This window comes from Mesoplodon densirostris, chromosome 11 (assembly GCF_025265405.1).
Source record: "Mesoplodon densirostris isolate mMesDen1 chromosome 11, mMesDen1 primary haplotype, whole genome shotgun sequence".
NCBI lineage: Eukaryota > Metazoa > Chordata > Mammalia > Artiodactyla > Ziphiidae > Mesoplodon > Mesoplodon densirostris.
The window spans coordinates 9745010-9762820 of NC_082671.1; the positions used below are offsets into that span (position 1 = coordinate 9745010).

General features: G+C 37.4%; 1 protein-coding gene across 1 annotated transcript; it reads right to left on the reverse strand.

The window, feature by feature from the left end:
* Nucleotides 1–8339: 8339 nt before the first annotated feature.
* On the reverse strand, nt 8340–16670 carry LOC132499149 (oxidized low-density lipoprotein receptor 1-like). Its single transcript, XM_060113523.1, has 6 exons — nt 16595–16670; nt 14535–14636; nt 12770–13015; nt 9193–9332; nt 8782–8897; nt 8340–8484 (listed from the first exon to the last, which is right to left on the reverse strand). The coding sequence occupies exons 1-6, from the start codon at nt 16668–16670 to the stop codon at nt 8340–8342; spliced, it is 825 nt and encodes a 274-aa protein (XP_059969506.1).
* Between the last annotated feature and the right edge of the window lie 1141 nt (nt 16671–17811).

Consider the following 17811-nt stretch of genomic DNA (forward strand, 5'->3'; position numbering starts at 1 on the left):
ATTGTATCAAGTATCTTTTCCGACCACAATGCTATGAGACTAGACATCAATTACAGGAAAAGATCTGTAAAAAATACAAACACATGGAGGCTAAACAATACACTACTCAATAACGAAGTGATCACTGAAGAAATCAAAGAGGAAATTAAAAAATACCTAGAAACAAATGACAATGGAGACACGATGAACCAAAACCTATGGGATGCAGCAAAAGCAGTTCTAAGGGGGAAGTTTATAGCAATACAATCCCACCTTAAGAAACAGGAAGCATCTCGAGTAAACAACCTGACCCTGCACCTAAAGCAATTAGAGAAAGAAGAACAAAAAACCCCCAAAGTTAGCAGAAGGAAAGAAATCATAAAGATCAGATCAGAAATAAATGAAAAAGAAATGAAGGAAACGATAGCAAAGATCAATAAAACTAAAAGCTGGTTCTTTGAGAAGATAAACAAAATTGACAAACCATTAGCCAGACTCATCAAGAAAAGAAGGGAGAAGACTCAAATCAATAGAATTAGAAATGAAAAAGGAGAAGTAACAACTGACACTGCAGAAATACAAAAGATCATGAGAGATTACTACAAGCAACTCTATGCCAATAAAATGGACAACCTGGAAGAAATGGACAAATTCTTAGAAATGCACAAACTGCCAAGACTGAATCAGGAAGAAATAGAAAATATGAACAGACCAATCACAAGCACTGAAATTGAAACTGTAATTAAAAATCTTCCAACAAACAAAAGCCCAGGACCAGATGGCTTCACAGGCGAATTCTATCAAACATTTAGAGAAGAGCTAACACCCATCCTTCTCAAACTCTTCCAAACAATCTCAGAGGAAGGAACACTCCCAAACTCATTCTACGAGGCCACCATCACCTTGATACCAAAACCAGGCAAGGATGTCACAAAGAAAGAAAACTACAGGCCAATATCACTGATGAACATAGATGCAAAAATCCTCAACAAAATTCTAGCAAACAGAATCCAACAGCACATTAAAAGGATCATACACCATGATCAAGTGGGGTTTATTCCAGGAATGCAAGGATTCTTCAATATACGCAAATCAATCAATGTGATACACCATATTAACAAGTTGAAGGAGAAAAACCATATGATCATCTCAATAGATGCAGAGAAAGCTTTCGACAAAATTCAACACCCATTTATGATAAAAATCCTGCAGAAAGTAGGCATAGAGGGAACTTTCCTCAACATAATAAAGGCCATATATGACAAACCCACAGCCAACATTGTCCTCAATGGTGAAAAACTGCAACCATTTCCTCTAAGATCAGGAACAAGACAAGGCTGCCCACTCTCACCACTCTTATTCAACATAGTTTTGGAAGTTCTAGCCACAGCAATCAGAGAAGAAATGCAAATAAAAGGAATCCAAATTGGAAAAGAAGAAGTAAAGCTGTCACTGTTCGCAGATGACATGATACTATACATAGAGAATCCTAAAGATGCTACCAGAAAACTACTAGAGCTAATCAATGAACTTGGTAAAGTAGCAGGATACAAAATTAATGCACAGAAATCTCTGGCATTCCTGTACACTAATGATGAAAAATCTGAAAATGAAATTAAGAAAACACTCCCATTTACCATTGCAGCAAAAAGAATAAAATATCTAGGAATAAACCTACCTAAGGAGACAAAAGACCTGTATGCAGAAAATTATAAGACACTGATGAAAGAAATTAAAGATGATACAAATAGATGGAGAGATATACGATGCTCCTGGATTGGAAGAATCAATATTGTGAAAATGACTCTACTACCCAAAGCAATCTACAGATTCAATGCAATCCCTATCAAACTACCACTGGCATTTTTCACTGAACTAGAACAAAAAAATTCACAATTTGTTTGGAAAAACAAAAGACCCCGAAAAACCAAAGCAATCTTGAGAACGAAAAATGGAGCTGGAGGAATCAGGCTCCCTGACTTCAGATTATACTACAAAGCTACAGTAATCAAGACAGTGTGGTACTGGCATAAAAACAGAAAGATAGATCAATGGAACAGGATAGAAAGCCCAGAGATAAACCCACGCACATATGGTCAACTTATCTTTGATAAAGGAGGCAGGAATGTACAGTGGAGAAAGGACAGCCTCTTCAATAAGTGGTGCTGGGAAAACTGGACAGGGACATGTAAAAGTATGAGATTAGATCATTCCCTAACACCATACACAAAAATAAGCTCAAAGTGGATTAAATACCTAAATGTAAGGCCAGAAACTATCAAACTCTTAGAGGAAAACATAGGCAGAACACTCTATGACATAAATCACAGCAAGATCCTTTTGGACCCACCTCCTAGAGAAATGGAAATAAAAACAAAGATAAACAAATGGGACCTAATGAAACTTCAAAGCTTTTGCACAGCAAAGGAAACCATAAACAAGACCAAAAGACAACCCTCAGAATGGGAGAAAATATTTGCAAATGAAGCAACTGACAAAGGATTAATCTCCAAAATTTATAAGCAGCTCATGCAGCTCAATAGCAAAAAAACAAACAACCCAATCCAAAAATGGGCAGAAGACTTAAATAGGCATTTCTCCAAAGAAGATATACAGACTGCCAACAAACACATGAAAGAATGCTCAACATCATTAATCATTAGAGAAATGCAAATCAAAACTACAATGAGATATCATCTCACACCAGTCAGAATGGCCATCATCAAGAAATCTAGAAACAATAAATGCTGGAGAGGGTGTGGAGAAAAGGGAACACTCTTGCACTGCTGGTGGGAATGTGAATTGGTACAGCCACTATGGAGAACAGTATGGAGGTTCCTTAAAAAACTACAAATACAACTACCATATGACCCAGCAATCCCACTACTGGGCATATACCCTGAGAAAACCATAATTCAAAAAGAGACATGTACCAAAATGTTCATTGCAGCTCTATTCACAATAGCCCGGAGCTGGAAACAACCTAAATGTCTATCATCGGATGAATGGATAAAGAAGATGTGGCACATATATACAATGGAATATTACTCAGCCATAAAAAGAAACGAAACTGAGCTATTTGTAATGAGGTGGATAGACCTAGAGTCTGTCATACAGAGTGAAGTAAGTCAGAAAGAGAAAGACAAATACCGTATGCTAACACATATATATGGAATTTTAAAAAAATATGTCATGAAGAACCTAGGGGTAAAACGGGAATAAAGACACAGACCTACTTGAGAATGGACTTGAGGATATGGGGAGGGGGAAGTGTAAGCTGCGACAAAGCGAAAGAGAGGCATGGACATGTATACACTACCAAACGTGAGGTAGATAGCTAGTGGGAAGCAGCCGCAGAGCACGGGGAGATCAGCTCGGTGCTTTGTGACCGCCTGGAGGGGTGGGATGGGGAGCGTGGGAGGGAGGGAGATGCATGAGGGAAGGGCTGTGGGAACGGATGTATATGTATGACTGATTCACTTTGTTATAAAGCAGAAACTAATAAAAAAAAATTAAAAAAAACCCATATTCAAATATATGTTGTATTCATATATACCAGCAAAAATAGACGATTTTTTGTCATTTACAATAGCAAGAAAACTATCAATATCCTAATAATAAATACAATAATAAATGTGATAAAAATGTGCAAGAGTGTTATATTAAAAGCTCCAAATTACTGTGCAGAGAATTTTTAATAATATATAAATAAATGGAAAGATATATCATTAAAAAAATAAAATAGGGCTTCCCTGGTGGCACAGTGGTTGAGAGTCTGCCTGCCGATGCAGGGGACACGGGTTCGTGCCCCGGTCCGGGAGGATCCCACATGCCATGGAGCGGCTGGGCCCATGAGCCATGGCCGCTGAGCCTGCACGTCCGGAGCCTGTGCTCCACAACGGGAGAGGCCACAACAGTGAGAGGCCCGTGTACCACAAAATAAATAAAATAAAATAAAATAAAATAAAATAAACGAAGGAAATAATGCCCAAGTTCACATGGGGCAGGAAACAGTGCCCTTTCCCAACAGCAAGACTAGACAAGATCATAGCCCATTGAGTACTGGGTGGGATACTCAGAAAATATTTCCTTCATAATGGAGAATCATTAACCCCAGACTGAGAACTTCTTTGGTACTGCCTGATAATCGTAAAAGCAAAACTCAGGAGCATCACACTGTTTCTATGTAACTTAAATTGTTCTCACAATAAAACTCAGGAATATTTAGAGGAACAAAAAATATCTAGCACTGACCTAATATAATATGGTAAGTCAATTATACAGTAGATCATTGAACGAGATGGGTTTGAAATGCATGGATCCACAAATATGTGGATTTTTATCACTAAATCCGTACTACAGTACTACACAATCCACATTTGGAAAGGAGGTACAGAGGGCTGACTACAAAGTTATACATAGATTTTCCGCCTCATGAAGGGGCTAGTGCCGCTAGCCCCCACATCGTTCAAGGGTTAACTGTAGTCCAATTAAAAAATAAAATTAAAAAAAAACTTAGAGGTCAGAATTAGAAGGCACAGACATTAAAATAGTTAATATGTTCTTCATATGTTCATAGATTTAAAAAGCTACATAGAGACATGGAGGATTTGTTTTCAAAGCATACTTCTAGAGATGAGAACTACAAAGTGTGGGATGAAAAATACATTGTATGATATTAATGATAGACACTCAGTAGAAAAGATTCATGGACTTGATTATATAACAGTAGAAACTAACAAAAATGAAACACTGAGAGAGAATAATTTTAAAAGGCAAGGAAGGAACAAGGACAGGGAGGGAGGGAAGAGAGCAGGAAAGAAAGAAGCATTAGGGCACTGTGGCAGCCCAGTATTCACATAACTGGAGTCCCTCAACAGTGTGTGTGTGCATAGGGTCGGGGGGGAGGGGAGAGAGGTGGAGTGAGGGGGCTACCGGGAGGCGGGGCAGAAAAATCATTTGAAGAGGTAATAGCCTAGCAGCTTAAATTTTTTCAAACTTGATGGAAAAGAAGAAAGATTTCCTCACAAGCAGACCTTCACTATAGGAAATGATAAAGAAAGTCCTTTAAGAAAAATTAAAATATCACACGATGTAATATGGATCTAAAAAAGAGATGAAGAGCACCCAAAATGGTCACTACATGGGCAAATATGTAAGATTTTTTGTTTACTGTTTAAATGTCTTTAAAAGATGATTTACTATTTAAGCAAAAATGATAACTATGGGGCCTCCCTGGTGGCGCAAGTGGTTGAGAGTCCGCCTGCCGATGCAGGGGATACGGGTTCGTGCCCCGGTCTGGGAGGATCCCGTATGCCGCGGAGCGGCTGGGCCCGTGAGCCATGGCCGCTGAGCCTGCGCGTCCGGAGCCTGCACGTCCGGAGCCTGTGCTCCGCAACGGGGGAGGCCACAACAGTGAGAGGCCCGCATACCGCAAAAAAAAAAAAAAAAAAAAAAATGATAACTATGCATTGTGGTGTTTACAACAGATATAAAAATAAAATGTATGGCAACATTAGTGTGACGGCTGGGAGAAAAGAAATGGAAGTATGCTATTCTAAGGTTCTATTCGTAGACATGAAGTTGTATAATATCACTTCAAGGTAGACTGCAGTAAGTCATGATGTGTATATAAATCCTGAAACAACTACTAAGATAACAAAACAACGAGTAACAGCTAATAAGCCAACAGGAAGATAAAATGGGAGAGTAAGCAATATTTAATTAACACAAAAGAAGACAAGAAAAGAGCAAAAGGCAACAAGGACAAGTTGAAAGAAAGTGAAAGGAAATATCAAGATGGTAGACTTAAATCTAATTACATCAATATCACATTAAATGTAATGGTTTAAACACACACAATAAAAAGACAGAAATTGTCAAATTATATAAAATAGCAGCACTCAACTATTTGTCACCTAAAAGAAACACACTCTAACTAAAAAGACAAAAAATAAGTTAAAAGTAAAAGAATGGGGCCTCCCTGGTGGCGCAGTGGTTGGGAGTCCGCCTGCCGATGCAGGGGACACGGGTTCGTGCCCCGATCCCGGAGGATCCCACGTGCCGCGGAGCGGCTGGGCCCGCGAGCCATGGCCGCGGAGCCTGTGTGTCCGGAGCCTGTGCTCCGCAACGGGAGAGGCCACAGCAGTGAGAGGCCCGCGTACAGCAAAAAAAAAAAAAAAAAAAAAAAGTAAAAGAATGGAAAAAGATATATCATATTTACATTAATCAGAGAAAAAAAGGAGTGCCTGTATTAATTTCATTCAAATAGAGTTCAGAGCAAACATTATAGAGCCAAACTGATTTTTTTTTAAAGGGGAGGTACAAATTAACAATGCCAGGAATAAGAGAAGTAGCATCACTACAGACTCTAGAGATATTGAAGTAATAAGAAAATATAAAGAAAAATGTTAGGCCAAAAAAAATTAAACAACTTAGATGAAATGGACAAATTCCTTGAAAGACACCAACCACCAAAGCTCATTCAAGAATAAATCATTTGAATAACACTGCATCTATTAAAGAAACTGAACCTTTAACAGTAAATAATTTAAAATCTTGTGAAACAAAGAAAACTCCATGCCCAGATGACTTCAATGGCAAATTGCTTCAAACACTGAATGAACAAATCATACCAATTCTACACAAAATCTTCCAGAAAATTGGCATAAAGGAGTACTTCTCTGAAGCCTAAAGCAGACAAAGCTGTTACATGAAAAGAAAATTACGTATAAATATCATTCATAAACATAGTTGCAAAACTCCTAAGCCAAATTTTAGCAGATCTAATCCAGTGATATATTAAAATGATAATACATCTCGAGAATCGAAAGTTGGCTTAAACTTCTATAACTATTTAAGTTAATTCATCATGTTAAAAAACTAAAAAGAGAAAAGAAAAACTATATGATCATCTCAACAGATATAGGAAAAGTATTAGACAAATCAATACCCATTTCTGATAAAACCTCTCAGTATTCTAAGAACAAAAGGAAATTTTCTCAAACTGATAATATTCATCTATGAAAAATATACAGTTAACACCTTAGTTAATGGTATAACTTTGACTTATTCCCAAGATCAAGAACAAAATAAGAATTTGCACTCTCACCATTTTTATTCAATATTGTACTGGAGGTTCTAGTCTATGAAATCAGGCAAGGAAAAGAAATAAAAATCATCCAGAAAGGAAAAAATAAAAAAATATTTTTATTTGCAGATGACATGATTATGTATGAGGAAAATCCAATGAAATACACACACACAAACACCCACACAAAAACACAAACACACACACACAAACACACACACAAACTTCCTAGAAGAAATAAGTGAGCTTATCAAGGTTTCAGGATATAAGGTTAATATAAAAAACTATTATAATTCTATACAAGAGCAAAGGACATTGGAAATAAAAACTACAATGATAACAATACCATCTAGAGTAGCATAAAAAATGTGAAATACATGAGGATAATCTAATAAAATATGTGAAACATCTATACAGAGAAAATTACAAAACATTATGTAAAGAAAATCCATGAGTTGGACAAATCAGTATTTTAAAGATTTCAATTTCCCCCAATTTATCTATAGATTCAGTGAAATCACATTCAAAATTTCAAAAAGTTTTTTTTAGAAATTGACAAGCCAACTCAAAACTTAAGATGGAAATGCAAAGACATAGATTAACCAAAACAACATTGAAGAACTACCTCCATGTGATTTCAAGATATTTTATAAAACTACAGAATCCAAAATATCATAATGGTGTTATGCACAAAGAATACACAAATAGATCGATAGAACAGAATAGAGTCCAGAAATAGACCCAGATACATATGGATAATTGTTGACAAAAGTGCAAAGGCAATGTAGTGAAGAAAGAAGAGTCTTTTCAGCAAATGTTGCAAAAACAATTGAATATCCACATGAAAAAAGGAAAAGAAAAAGAACTTCCATACATCCATAGGTGACTTACAAATTATCCCCCCAAAAGTTAAAGATTTCCACGTAAAATCTGAAACTATAAAATGTCTAGAAGAAAACATAGCAGAAAAATTTCTGTGACCTTGAGTTAGGCAACAAGTTCTTAGAAACAGGAAAATGGACTTCACTGAAGACTGGCAGGGGGGCTTGGAACAAGCTAGGTGAAAAAATGTATACATAGAGAATTAAAACTTTTGCTATCAAGGTGTCAAGCAGCTGGGCCCCAGTCTCTGCTAAGGAGTTCTGCACTTTAGCTAGTAACAGGAAGTTCTCAGGGCTTTTATGGTTTGCACCTAAGTGACGAAGTATAGCTTAATTTTCAGAAGAAAATTCAAAGGTCTTCTCCTCCTTTTCTTCCCGAGCCTTCACATTCACTGTACTCTCAATACGTTCGCCTTCTTCTGACAGATACTGAATGCAGTTAAAATGCAGTTTTCAGCAAAAACAGCTCCCCTTTGTATATATGCACAGGTGCCTGAAGAATACATCTGGAAAAGGGCTCCCTGGAGTCTAAACCTGCAGGCAGGGAGAAAAACAAATTTAGATTTACTGCCACCTTGTGTCAGGCACTTAGCCTTGTCTTAAAGCTTCAGGTCAGCAATAAACGTGAGAAGGAAAATTTAAGAGAAGATCTGAATGGGTAAATGGGCAAGTCCCTGTGTGAGAGAGCTGGGGAGAGAGATTCAGAAATTCCCCAAGCTTCTTTCCAGCAAGAAGAGGACATTGTGTGGAATGTGGCAGTAACTTCACTAGTAGGTTCAGCAAAGAATAGGAAACTTACAAGTGGGGCATCAAAAAGAATAGGAGGCTTACAAGTGGGGCATCAAAGGAGAACCATCCTCCCAGAGCCATGAGTAGTTGGGTTTCTTCAGAGACAACCCCATCCAGAATGGGAAACCAGAATGGACAATTGCTTGCTGGATGAATTCCTGTGGGAAGTAACGTTTCTGAGTTGACGAAAGAGTCGATGTGGACTTTTTAGATTAGATTCACAAAACGAAAGAACCCAAAGAGCTCTTAGACATCCTCTTGATGGCTTTACAGAAATGTCTACTGGAGCCTAGAGATACTTCATAACCTGTCCATCCAAGGTCATGCATGTAACCAGTGGCCAGCCTAGGCTAGAAAACAGGTACATATTCTGATTCTCAAGGAGGGCCTTAACCTGATCTATTTCCCTGTAAACCAATATTCCAGCCCAACACACATCCATTAAAAACACACCAGATCAACTGAGCTATTAATCTTCAGCATGTGGGCATCCAAAGACAAGCAGTTCTCCCGGCTTTTTTCCCAATTAAATGGGCCAGAGGAAAATTTGTAACAGTTTTCTTCATGCCAGAGCCAGTCTTGGGGACAAGGACCTAGGAAATGTAATATACTTAATTAGTGAGTTATGCCTGAGTAAAAATATTTCTACAATTCTTAAATCAATTCACCTCTCAGGACTCTCACAGGCTACCGCCTCTTCTTAATTAGAATTATACCCAGACTCTGCAAATACCTAAATAGCCTAGAGTCTTTATTGCTCCATTTTTTTGAGAAAAAAGAAATGAAGCATTCTGATTTCAGAAAACTCAATTAAAAAGCAAGGCTGTTAAAAAGCAAGGCTTGAGCTGGGATGTAATTTTAGAATCTGATCTATTTTTTAAAAATTATGTTTGGAATCATGGAAGTGAGGGTTGGGGGGATGAATATGTAATAGCTATTCTGCTACTAAAAAAGATATGCTTATATATTTTAAAACTTCAGGTCCTTGAATGATGGATTTGGGCATAGATACTATGCCTCCTGATTCTGGACATGTAGCCCTATGTGGCTCTTGAGTACTTGAATTACGGCTAGTCTGCATTGAGATGATGTTCTGTAAGTGTAAAATATACCCCTGATTTTGAAAACTTACCATGAAAAAAAGAATATAAAATACCCCATTAATAATATTTATACTGATCAGTGTCAAAATAATATTTTAAGTATATTGGGTTAAATAAAATATGTCACTAAAATTAATTTCATCTGTTTATTTTTCATGTTTACTGTGATTACTAGGAAATTTAATGTTGCATGTGTGGCACACACTGTATTTCTTTTGGACAGAGCTGTTCTAGGGAGAACAGTATATTGATGCAAACAGAGCATCTCAATTTAAATAAGATTTCAGAAAGTAGGGGAAAGTTTTCAGCAGAAAGTTCCCAGAGAGTCCAAAAAACTCAACTCAGGGCTTAGGCAATAGGCAAAATATGTGTTTTACAGATATTTTAAACGATCCCCAAATCCTCTTCCTCCTCCCCCTTCCCCTCCCCCTCATCATCATCATCCCTTCTGTGCGTTACTAACACTTGGAATCTCTTTACTGGGGAACAAAGCCCTTTGTTCTATGCTGTGACCAAAAAAAAAAAAAAAAAAAACCCTCAAATCCTTGAGCAAGGCAACATTTTAATTTCAATTTTCATTGTGGCATAAAACCATCAGATAATTTTGTAAGAATAGGCTTTATCAGAGAGGACAAAATAGAAGGGCACTGAACTACGAAAGAAGAAAGTGAATGAGGAAGGACATACATAAGGCCGGATTGAAAGCAAAGGATGCAAGCTTCCTAACTTATTAATTTGCCTAGTCCTGTCTTACTATGTCAAAGGAAAGAGTATATTGGTTTTCCTGAACTAAAAGAAAGGTCTAGGTAGGTTTTCCAAGCCATGAAAAAGTGAAAAAGATGAATGTTAAAATGTGGCATTCAAACCACCTGTATGTCCTTTAATTATTATTATTTTTTATTTAACAAACACAAAAACCACTGTGTTAACCAATGTGCCAAAAACAGTTGGCAGTAATTTTTATGTATTGGCTCATTTAATCCTCATAACCACAGTATGTAAGAGTTAGGTTAATTTTCTTCATTTGAAAGATAGAGAAAATGGGAATTTGAACATGAGCAGTCTAACGCTAGCATCTGTGTGTTTAATCACTATATCACACTACCTCTCAGACTCCTGAGTTTGAATTAACTGAGGAAATATTTCTTGATGCCCCTCAAGATATTTTGATACAGGGTTTTGGGGTAAATCTGGAACTTGCCACTTTTAACAAGCTACTTAGGTGATAATTTTGTACACTAAGGGTTGAGAACCACCACTAATTCAGGTGCTAAAATGTAGTCTATTACTTTGAAGATTCTGTATCTTTCTAGCTGGCTGACCTCAAGCAAATCACATATGCTAATTTCTCAGCATCTTGCCCTCTTCATACACTACCGAGGACCACAGACTGGTTAGTAAGAAAGATAAAACTTGTCTCAAACTTGAGAAAACTGGCATAAGTTTTTTGCATAGTATTTTATTATTAATGTTTTTGAGAATCTTCTCAAAGCTGCTTGATGAACAGCAGTGCTTTATTTGGCATCTCTACTAATTGGCCTTTATCTGACACTGCCAAGGAATGAAAACACATTACTTGGTGTATCTGCTGCAAAAGACATATCACCTTTTAGTTGTCCACACTTGGCATCTCTGGGATACGAGTCTGAACAATCCTGACATAATTTTACTCCCATACAACGGATAAAAACAAGACTATTTTACAGCCCCACCTGTGAAATAAACCATTTTTGGTATGTAGCCATGTCTGCTTATATAAACATTCCTGTCCTTGATATATTAGCCTCCTTCCTTTAAGCCTTCTTTGAGATGGTTTTATTTCCTAAACAGCTCTTTCCTTAAAGGGATTCAATATATGTTTGACTTGCTAAAAAATCAGCTTGTCTATAAATGTCTGCTAATTTTGGAAATTTAAATAACCCTGTACATACTGAAAGGATTTATAAACTGCAAAACTTTATACAAAACTACTTATCGCTATTAACATTTAACTTACCTGGGTTTCATCTATAAAATAAATGGATGGGTACCTATAAACTTACTTTATAATCTTTATTCAACAAAACTACGTGGTTGAGATTAAGGTGAGCTGTACAAGCAAGAAGCTGCAGAAATCTCTGTTTATTAGTGGCAGCTAGTTACTAATGCCAAGAAAGCAATGTACCACTGAAAGTGACTCTATTTCACACTTTCAAATTCTCCCCATGACTAAAAGCACATACCTGATTTAATTATACATTGTAGAAAAACTATATTAACTGTACAGATCACTTCTGTAATATTGAGCTCACATTATCATCTCCATGTTATAAATGTTTCTATCTGCCTCCTAGATTCTGAGTTCACCTAGTCAGCTGAGATCAACTCAGTTCTTCTCATATACATTGACTTCCTGGGTCTCTCATAACTGTCTAATTTGAAGTATCTACTTAACACTTACAAGCCAGCTCACATCTATTGATTCAATTTACATTGATGTAGTACCCTTTATGAGAAACAGTCCCATAGAATAATGCTAATGAAGAGGAAGGGGTCCCCAGGACAAAGGAGACCCCTTAGGAAAAGAAATCAATGATTAAGATACATTGGAATGGAAAGAGAGAAGAATCTGTGCAAAGGGTAAAGGTGAGGGATTTCTTCCAGAAAAATCTCAAAACCAGAAAGTTATAAAGAAAGAGAAGGCTCTTGTGAGGCAGGAAAACTTAAATCCACCAAAAAGTATGGTTAATTGAATCAGATTAACTCAAGAATTTGGCATGGGATAGGGTGAGGATGACAAAAAGAGAGTACTTCTGGTATAGAACATGATGAACAAAAAAAGATACATATATCAATATGCTAATTTTGTGCCTAGAGATATTTCCAAAAAATGTTAAGATTTACAGAGAAGCTTCCACTGTCTCTCTTCACCCCTCCCTCCCTCATACCTGAATAGTTTGCTGCTTTTTTCAGAGCTTCTTGGAGATTCAGGTTCTGGTGATGAAGTTCCATTAGTTTCTTGGATTTTTCATCCAGCTTGTGAGCAAGGGTTTCTATCATTTCTTTGAGTTCCCTTTCTGACTCCTGGGAAGAATTTTCTGTCTGGTGCTGGGCTGAAATCTTTCCCTCCAGGATAACTTCCTGGTGAGTAAGATTTGCTTGCTGTTCCTTTAGGAGATCAGACACCTGGGATACTAAATCAGAACTGAATTAAGACTCCATTTCCAACCCCAGTAAAAATTCCTCCACAGGATTTTGAGGAAATCAAAGAACTGAATCAAACCATTTGTTTTCACAACAAACTGCTGCAAAATGACCCAAATTTATTCAGGAATTACATATTTGGAAATTATTTGATATTCTTGCAATATTTTTTTAATGTGAGGAACTGTCACAGATACTTGTGATTTAAAAAAAAAAAGACAGGATTTTACTCGTTGTTGAGAGTTACAGACAAGTTAAAAGGAATCACAAGATAAGTCTTATATGAGTGGCATAAATAAAATGTAGACAATCTAAGGTAGTCAGACACAAACCAGCCTCAGTGACTGTTAGTAGCACTTGTCATTAATGACTTACTCTAGTTGTGTCTTAATTCCTCTGCCCTTTCTCTACCCTTCCACATTTCCTGATTTTAGTTAAAAACTGTGACACTCACCCCGTTTTTGAGAAACCCTCCCACGGAATTTTTTTAAGCTTCTAACACAAGAGTCTGAAAACATATTTTTCAGTTTTAGTTTGTTATTTTTTTTTGTTTGGTTTTGTTTTTGTTTTTTTAGGAAGGGTGGAGATGAAAGGGAAGTTGTGAAATCAAGCAGGCAACAAATGTTAAGGGTCCAGTATCTCAGTTCTAGAAGCTTGACGGTTCAGTACAAAGTAGACCTCTTGGGTTGAAAGCCAGATTTGACCCTGTTGCAAAGTGGTCCAAGCCTCAGAGGAAGACTCTTCCAATGACCATCTCTGAGTCAAGGGCTCTTCTCCCAGAGCAGTAGGAAAAGTTTTATAGATTGAAAGTGTTCATAGATTGAAAATATAAGTTGTTTGAGACCTTAAACAACCGAGAAACAAATTAGCACTTCAAAGACCTTAGTAACCTGGATTCTAGGATTCTAGAGATAAATAACTCAGATCTATGACCTAAATACACAGGTGTATTAGATGGATGATCAGCACCATTTTCTTTCTTTCTTAGCCATTTTCATCTTTCCTTTCATTTCTTTTCCTCTCAACCTCCCCTCTTTCCTAAATGGCCATATTGTAAATTTGAAAACTGTTTTGTTTTAAATGTTTTATTTATGAAGACTGTATTTCTGGGTTCTTAACTTTAAATTGGTATTTAATCATCTCTATTAAAACTCAGCATGAACTAAATGAAGTTTCTTTTACTTGTGGGTCCCTCGGGTGACCTTGTGGATTAGTAACTTCAAATTATTTTCTTCCTCATTATTCTGGGATTTAAATAGGCTGTATCCATGAAGTTATGAAAACAAAACCAAACAAAAACCTACCATTCATAATCTTCATCCCATGCCTCAAAATCTATTTGAGGGAAGAGCACAATATACCCATTCATCTTCCCACTCACTCTTAAAACAATTTGCCTAAAATGTATCTAAATCAAGGTTGTTTATAGTTGTTATGAAACCAACAAATAAACCATGTTTATAAGTTCTCATTTTTTGTTCTCCATTTTTTCCCTGCTTCAGCACTTACACTGGATTATCAGCAATATAACAGTCACCAGTAATCCCAGACAAAGGATCCCTAGAGCCATAGCAGCAGGATACCACCTCCGAGAGGAAAGAAAACGAAGACCTAAAGTGACAGAGGATAGATTCAGAAAGACAAAAATGATGGAGGCAAGGGATCAAACAATTCTTTGGATACTGTCTGTACCTGGTGCTTTGCATTACTTACCTCTAGTATTCCCAATGGCTTTGCAAATAATTCATTATTCACATTTACAGATGCAAACTATGTACAGTTAAAGAATTTAAGGAATTTACCTATGGTCACGCAGCTAACAACATTAGGAGCCAGGATTCGATACCAGATATTTGACTCCAAATCTAGAATCTAAAGCTTATGCTTTGTCTACTGTCCCCACAGTGAGTCTTCAAGAAACTCTCAGCCCAGCTTGGTTAGATTAACTTCCTCCACAGGGTAGAGAGCCTGATGTTTTTAATATGGACCATGTGAATGTACGCGCACATGTGCACAAACACACGCATGCTCGCATGCACACACACACGTTCAAACACATGCACACACACATGTGCACACGCACACACAGTTATAAGTAACATACCATAAATGAATGTCAGATATCAAGCAAATAAGCCTTTGGTCAGTTAACCAACTGAGAAAACCTCAAAGAACTAATACATAATTTTGTGCTATTCAATTTTTATTTGGAACTGGGTTTTTTTTTTTTTTTTTTTTTTGGTGGTATGTGGGCCTCTCACTGTTGTGGCCTCTCCCGTTGCAGAGCACAGGCTCTGGACGCACAGACTCAGCGGCCATGGCTCACGGGCCCAGCCGCTTTGCGGCATGTGGGATCTTCCCGGACTGGGGCATGAACCCACGTCCCCTGCATCGGCAGGCAGACTCTCAACCACTGCGCCACCAGGGAAGCCCTGGAACTGGGGTTATTGACCAAAGAAAAATAGGAATGAAACCTCAATATTCACTTGATTCATATTAACATCATGTCCTATACTCACACCAGCTGTGGCCTTCTTGTTACAAGAGAAAAATTTACCATTATCATAACAAATAAATAAATCATGTAGCTCACAGGTGTACAAATATCTTATTATGAGGTCCACCACTTAAAAAGCACAGATATTACTGGTTCAGTGGGAAAACATTTCATGTAATGGATTTGGACTCCTCACCTTGTAAGATAAACAAATAAGGCACTGATAATGTTATCCTCTATATGCAAACAAGGAAACTGACAATTCAGTGACTTGCCTAAGATCACACAAATGTTAAGATCCAAACATAGGTCTTTAATCCAATCGTCAGTAGCTATGTGACTTAGAACGTCACATCACAAAACTTCCAGCATGAATGTATAATGATCCAAATCAATCAGTGGTCAAACGTATTCACAGAGTTCTCATGCATCAGAAGCACTCCTAATAGATTCTACAGATGATCCAAGCAAAATAAAATTTTGACAGGAAGCAATATGGTTTATTCTCTGTTTCAAAAGTTATTAAGCTCCTAGAAATGTGTATGGTAAGTTGGCAGAAAGGAAGTTGAAGACAGTTATGTGTCTTGCAAAAAATTGCCCAATCTTAGCCTTGGAGGCAAATATCTGAGTAAATCTTTCAATCAACATTTCTCTCTGGTCAATATTCATTCCATCTTATAGATCAATCCTAGCTCTACCACTTACTAGCCACATAAAACTGGGTAATTTAGTTAATCCTCCCGATCCCCAGTTAGTCCTCTGTAAAAGGGAGATAAGATTAGTCCTAATCTCAAGGTGTGAAGATTTAGAGAAATAATTCATGTGTAGTGAATATCATAGAAAATAGCCTAAGCAAATGTTTAATAAAAGTTAGTTATCACCCTCTACTACAGCATCATTCATACCAAGTTAGTTTATTCATCAACATCATCTTCGTTATCACCATTATATCTGACTTGTTTTTCCTTTAATTAAGTGCTATTAATGCTTAATATTTTCCCATATTCAGGTGCTGTAGTCTTCCAATCCTATATTCAGTTAGTTTACATTTCTATTTATCCACTCCTAGTACCTTTGTCTCTCTCTCCATTTGGCTTCTGATCCAGTTGAGCCTTCATACTCTTGCTCTTGAGGTCATCAAAAGTCATTTCCAAATTTATTCCAAGAATGAGAGAGTGAAGCAGTCAAGGACTTCTACAAAGTAAAAATCTGTGAGCTCCTGCTGGAGTGTTTAAATAGCTGATATCTAGTAGAATGACTCAGTCATTGGTAGGAGGAAGCAGAGGCTTTGCTTCATACTGGGAAGTTGGCTGACGCAAATTCTTGGGTTATGCAGGAGGGGAAAGTGGTGATTCTGATAGTGTTTCAGGATATTTCACTAAGTAATTTATGAAAGGGAAAACTGTATTTTCCATGAGCATTAGAGGAGAGGAATTTGTACCCATGCTTCAGATATGGAAGCTGAAGTTTAAAAGGGTAATTCACAGTAAATTTGTGGAAGAGCGTGCATTAGACCAGATTACTTGATGCCAGTATCCATATTTGTTTATTGCACTGTAGCAGACTATCTCTATACTGAGTCTTTCATAAGTCTCATGTTTTCCTTTTTAATTTTGACTTTTTTTCATCAGTTATAGACTTAGGAATTTGGGGATTAATCACTTATGACTCTTATCTCTCTAGCCATGATAACCTAGGTAATTTTAGAACTTAGTTAGGAGTGTTATTTCATACAGTGGCAGTATAACATAGCAGCAGAGAGAACTTCGGAGCCAGATGGAGCTTGTTTTATATCCTTCCTTTGCTGTTCCCTTGGTCTCTAATCTTGGGGGATGTCTTTGGCTATACATTAGGACATTATAATGTCCACTTGATAATGTTGATAATGCTGCTATAGGTGTTCAAATGAGATATTGGGTGAAAATGCTAAGCTTTGTACTTCAAACATAATAAGAAATCAATAAATGGTAGTTATTAATATTAGCAGTAGTAATACTCAACACGGTGGAATTGCTCATCAAAGAATACATTTTGGGCTTCCCTGGTGGCGCAGTGGTTGGGAGTCCGCCTGCCGATGCAGGGGACACGGGTTCGTGCGCCGGTCCGGGAAGATCCCACATGCCGCGGAGCGGCTGGGCCCGTGAGCCATGGCCGCTGAGCCTGCGCGTCCGGAGCCTGTGCTCCGCAACGGGAGAGGCCCCAAGGGTGAGAGGTCCGCGTACAGAAAAAAAAAAAAAAAAGAATATATTTTATATGTTTGCCTTGAGTCACAAAGACTTCTATGGGATC

Bases quoted from the DNA above. Each gene is read 5' to 3' on its own strand.
- LOC132499149 (XM_060113523.1), bottom strand. From the start codon at position 16,670: ATGACTTTTGATGACCTCAAGAGCAAGAGTATGAAGGCTCAACTGGAT. The intron at 13,016-14,534 runs GTAAGTGCTGAA...GTTCTGATTTAG, and splicing joins TATATTGCTGATAATCCAGT to TATCCCAGGTGTCTGATCTC. The intron at 8,898-9,192 runs GTGTGTTTTTAA...TACTTCCCACAG, and splicing joins TTAATAGCTCAGTTGATCTG to GAATTCATCCAGCAAGCAAT.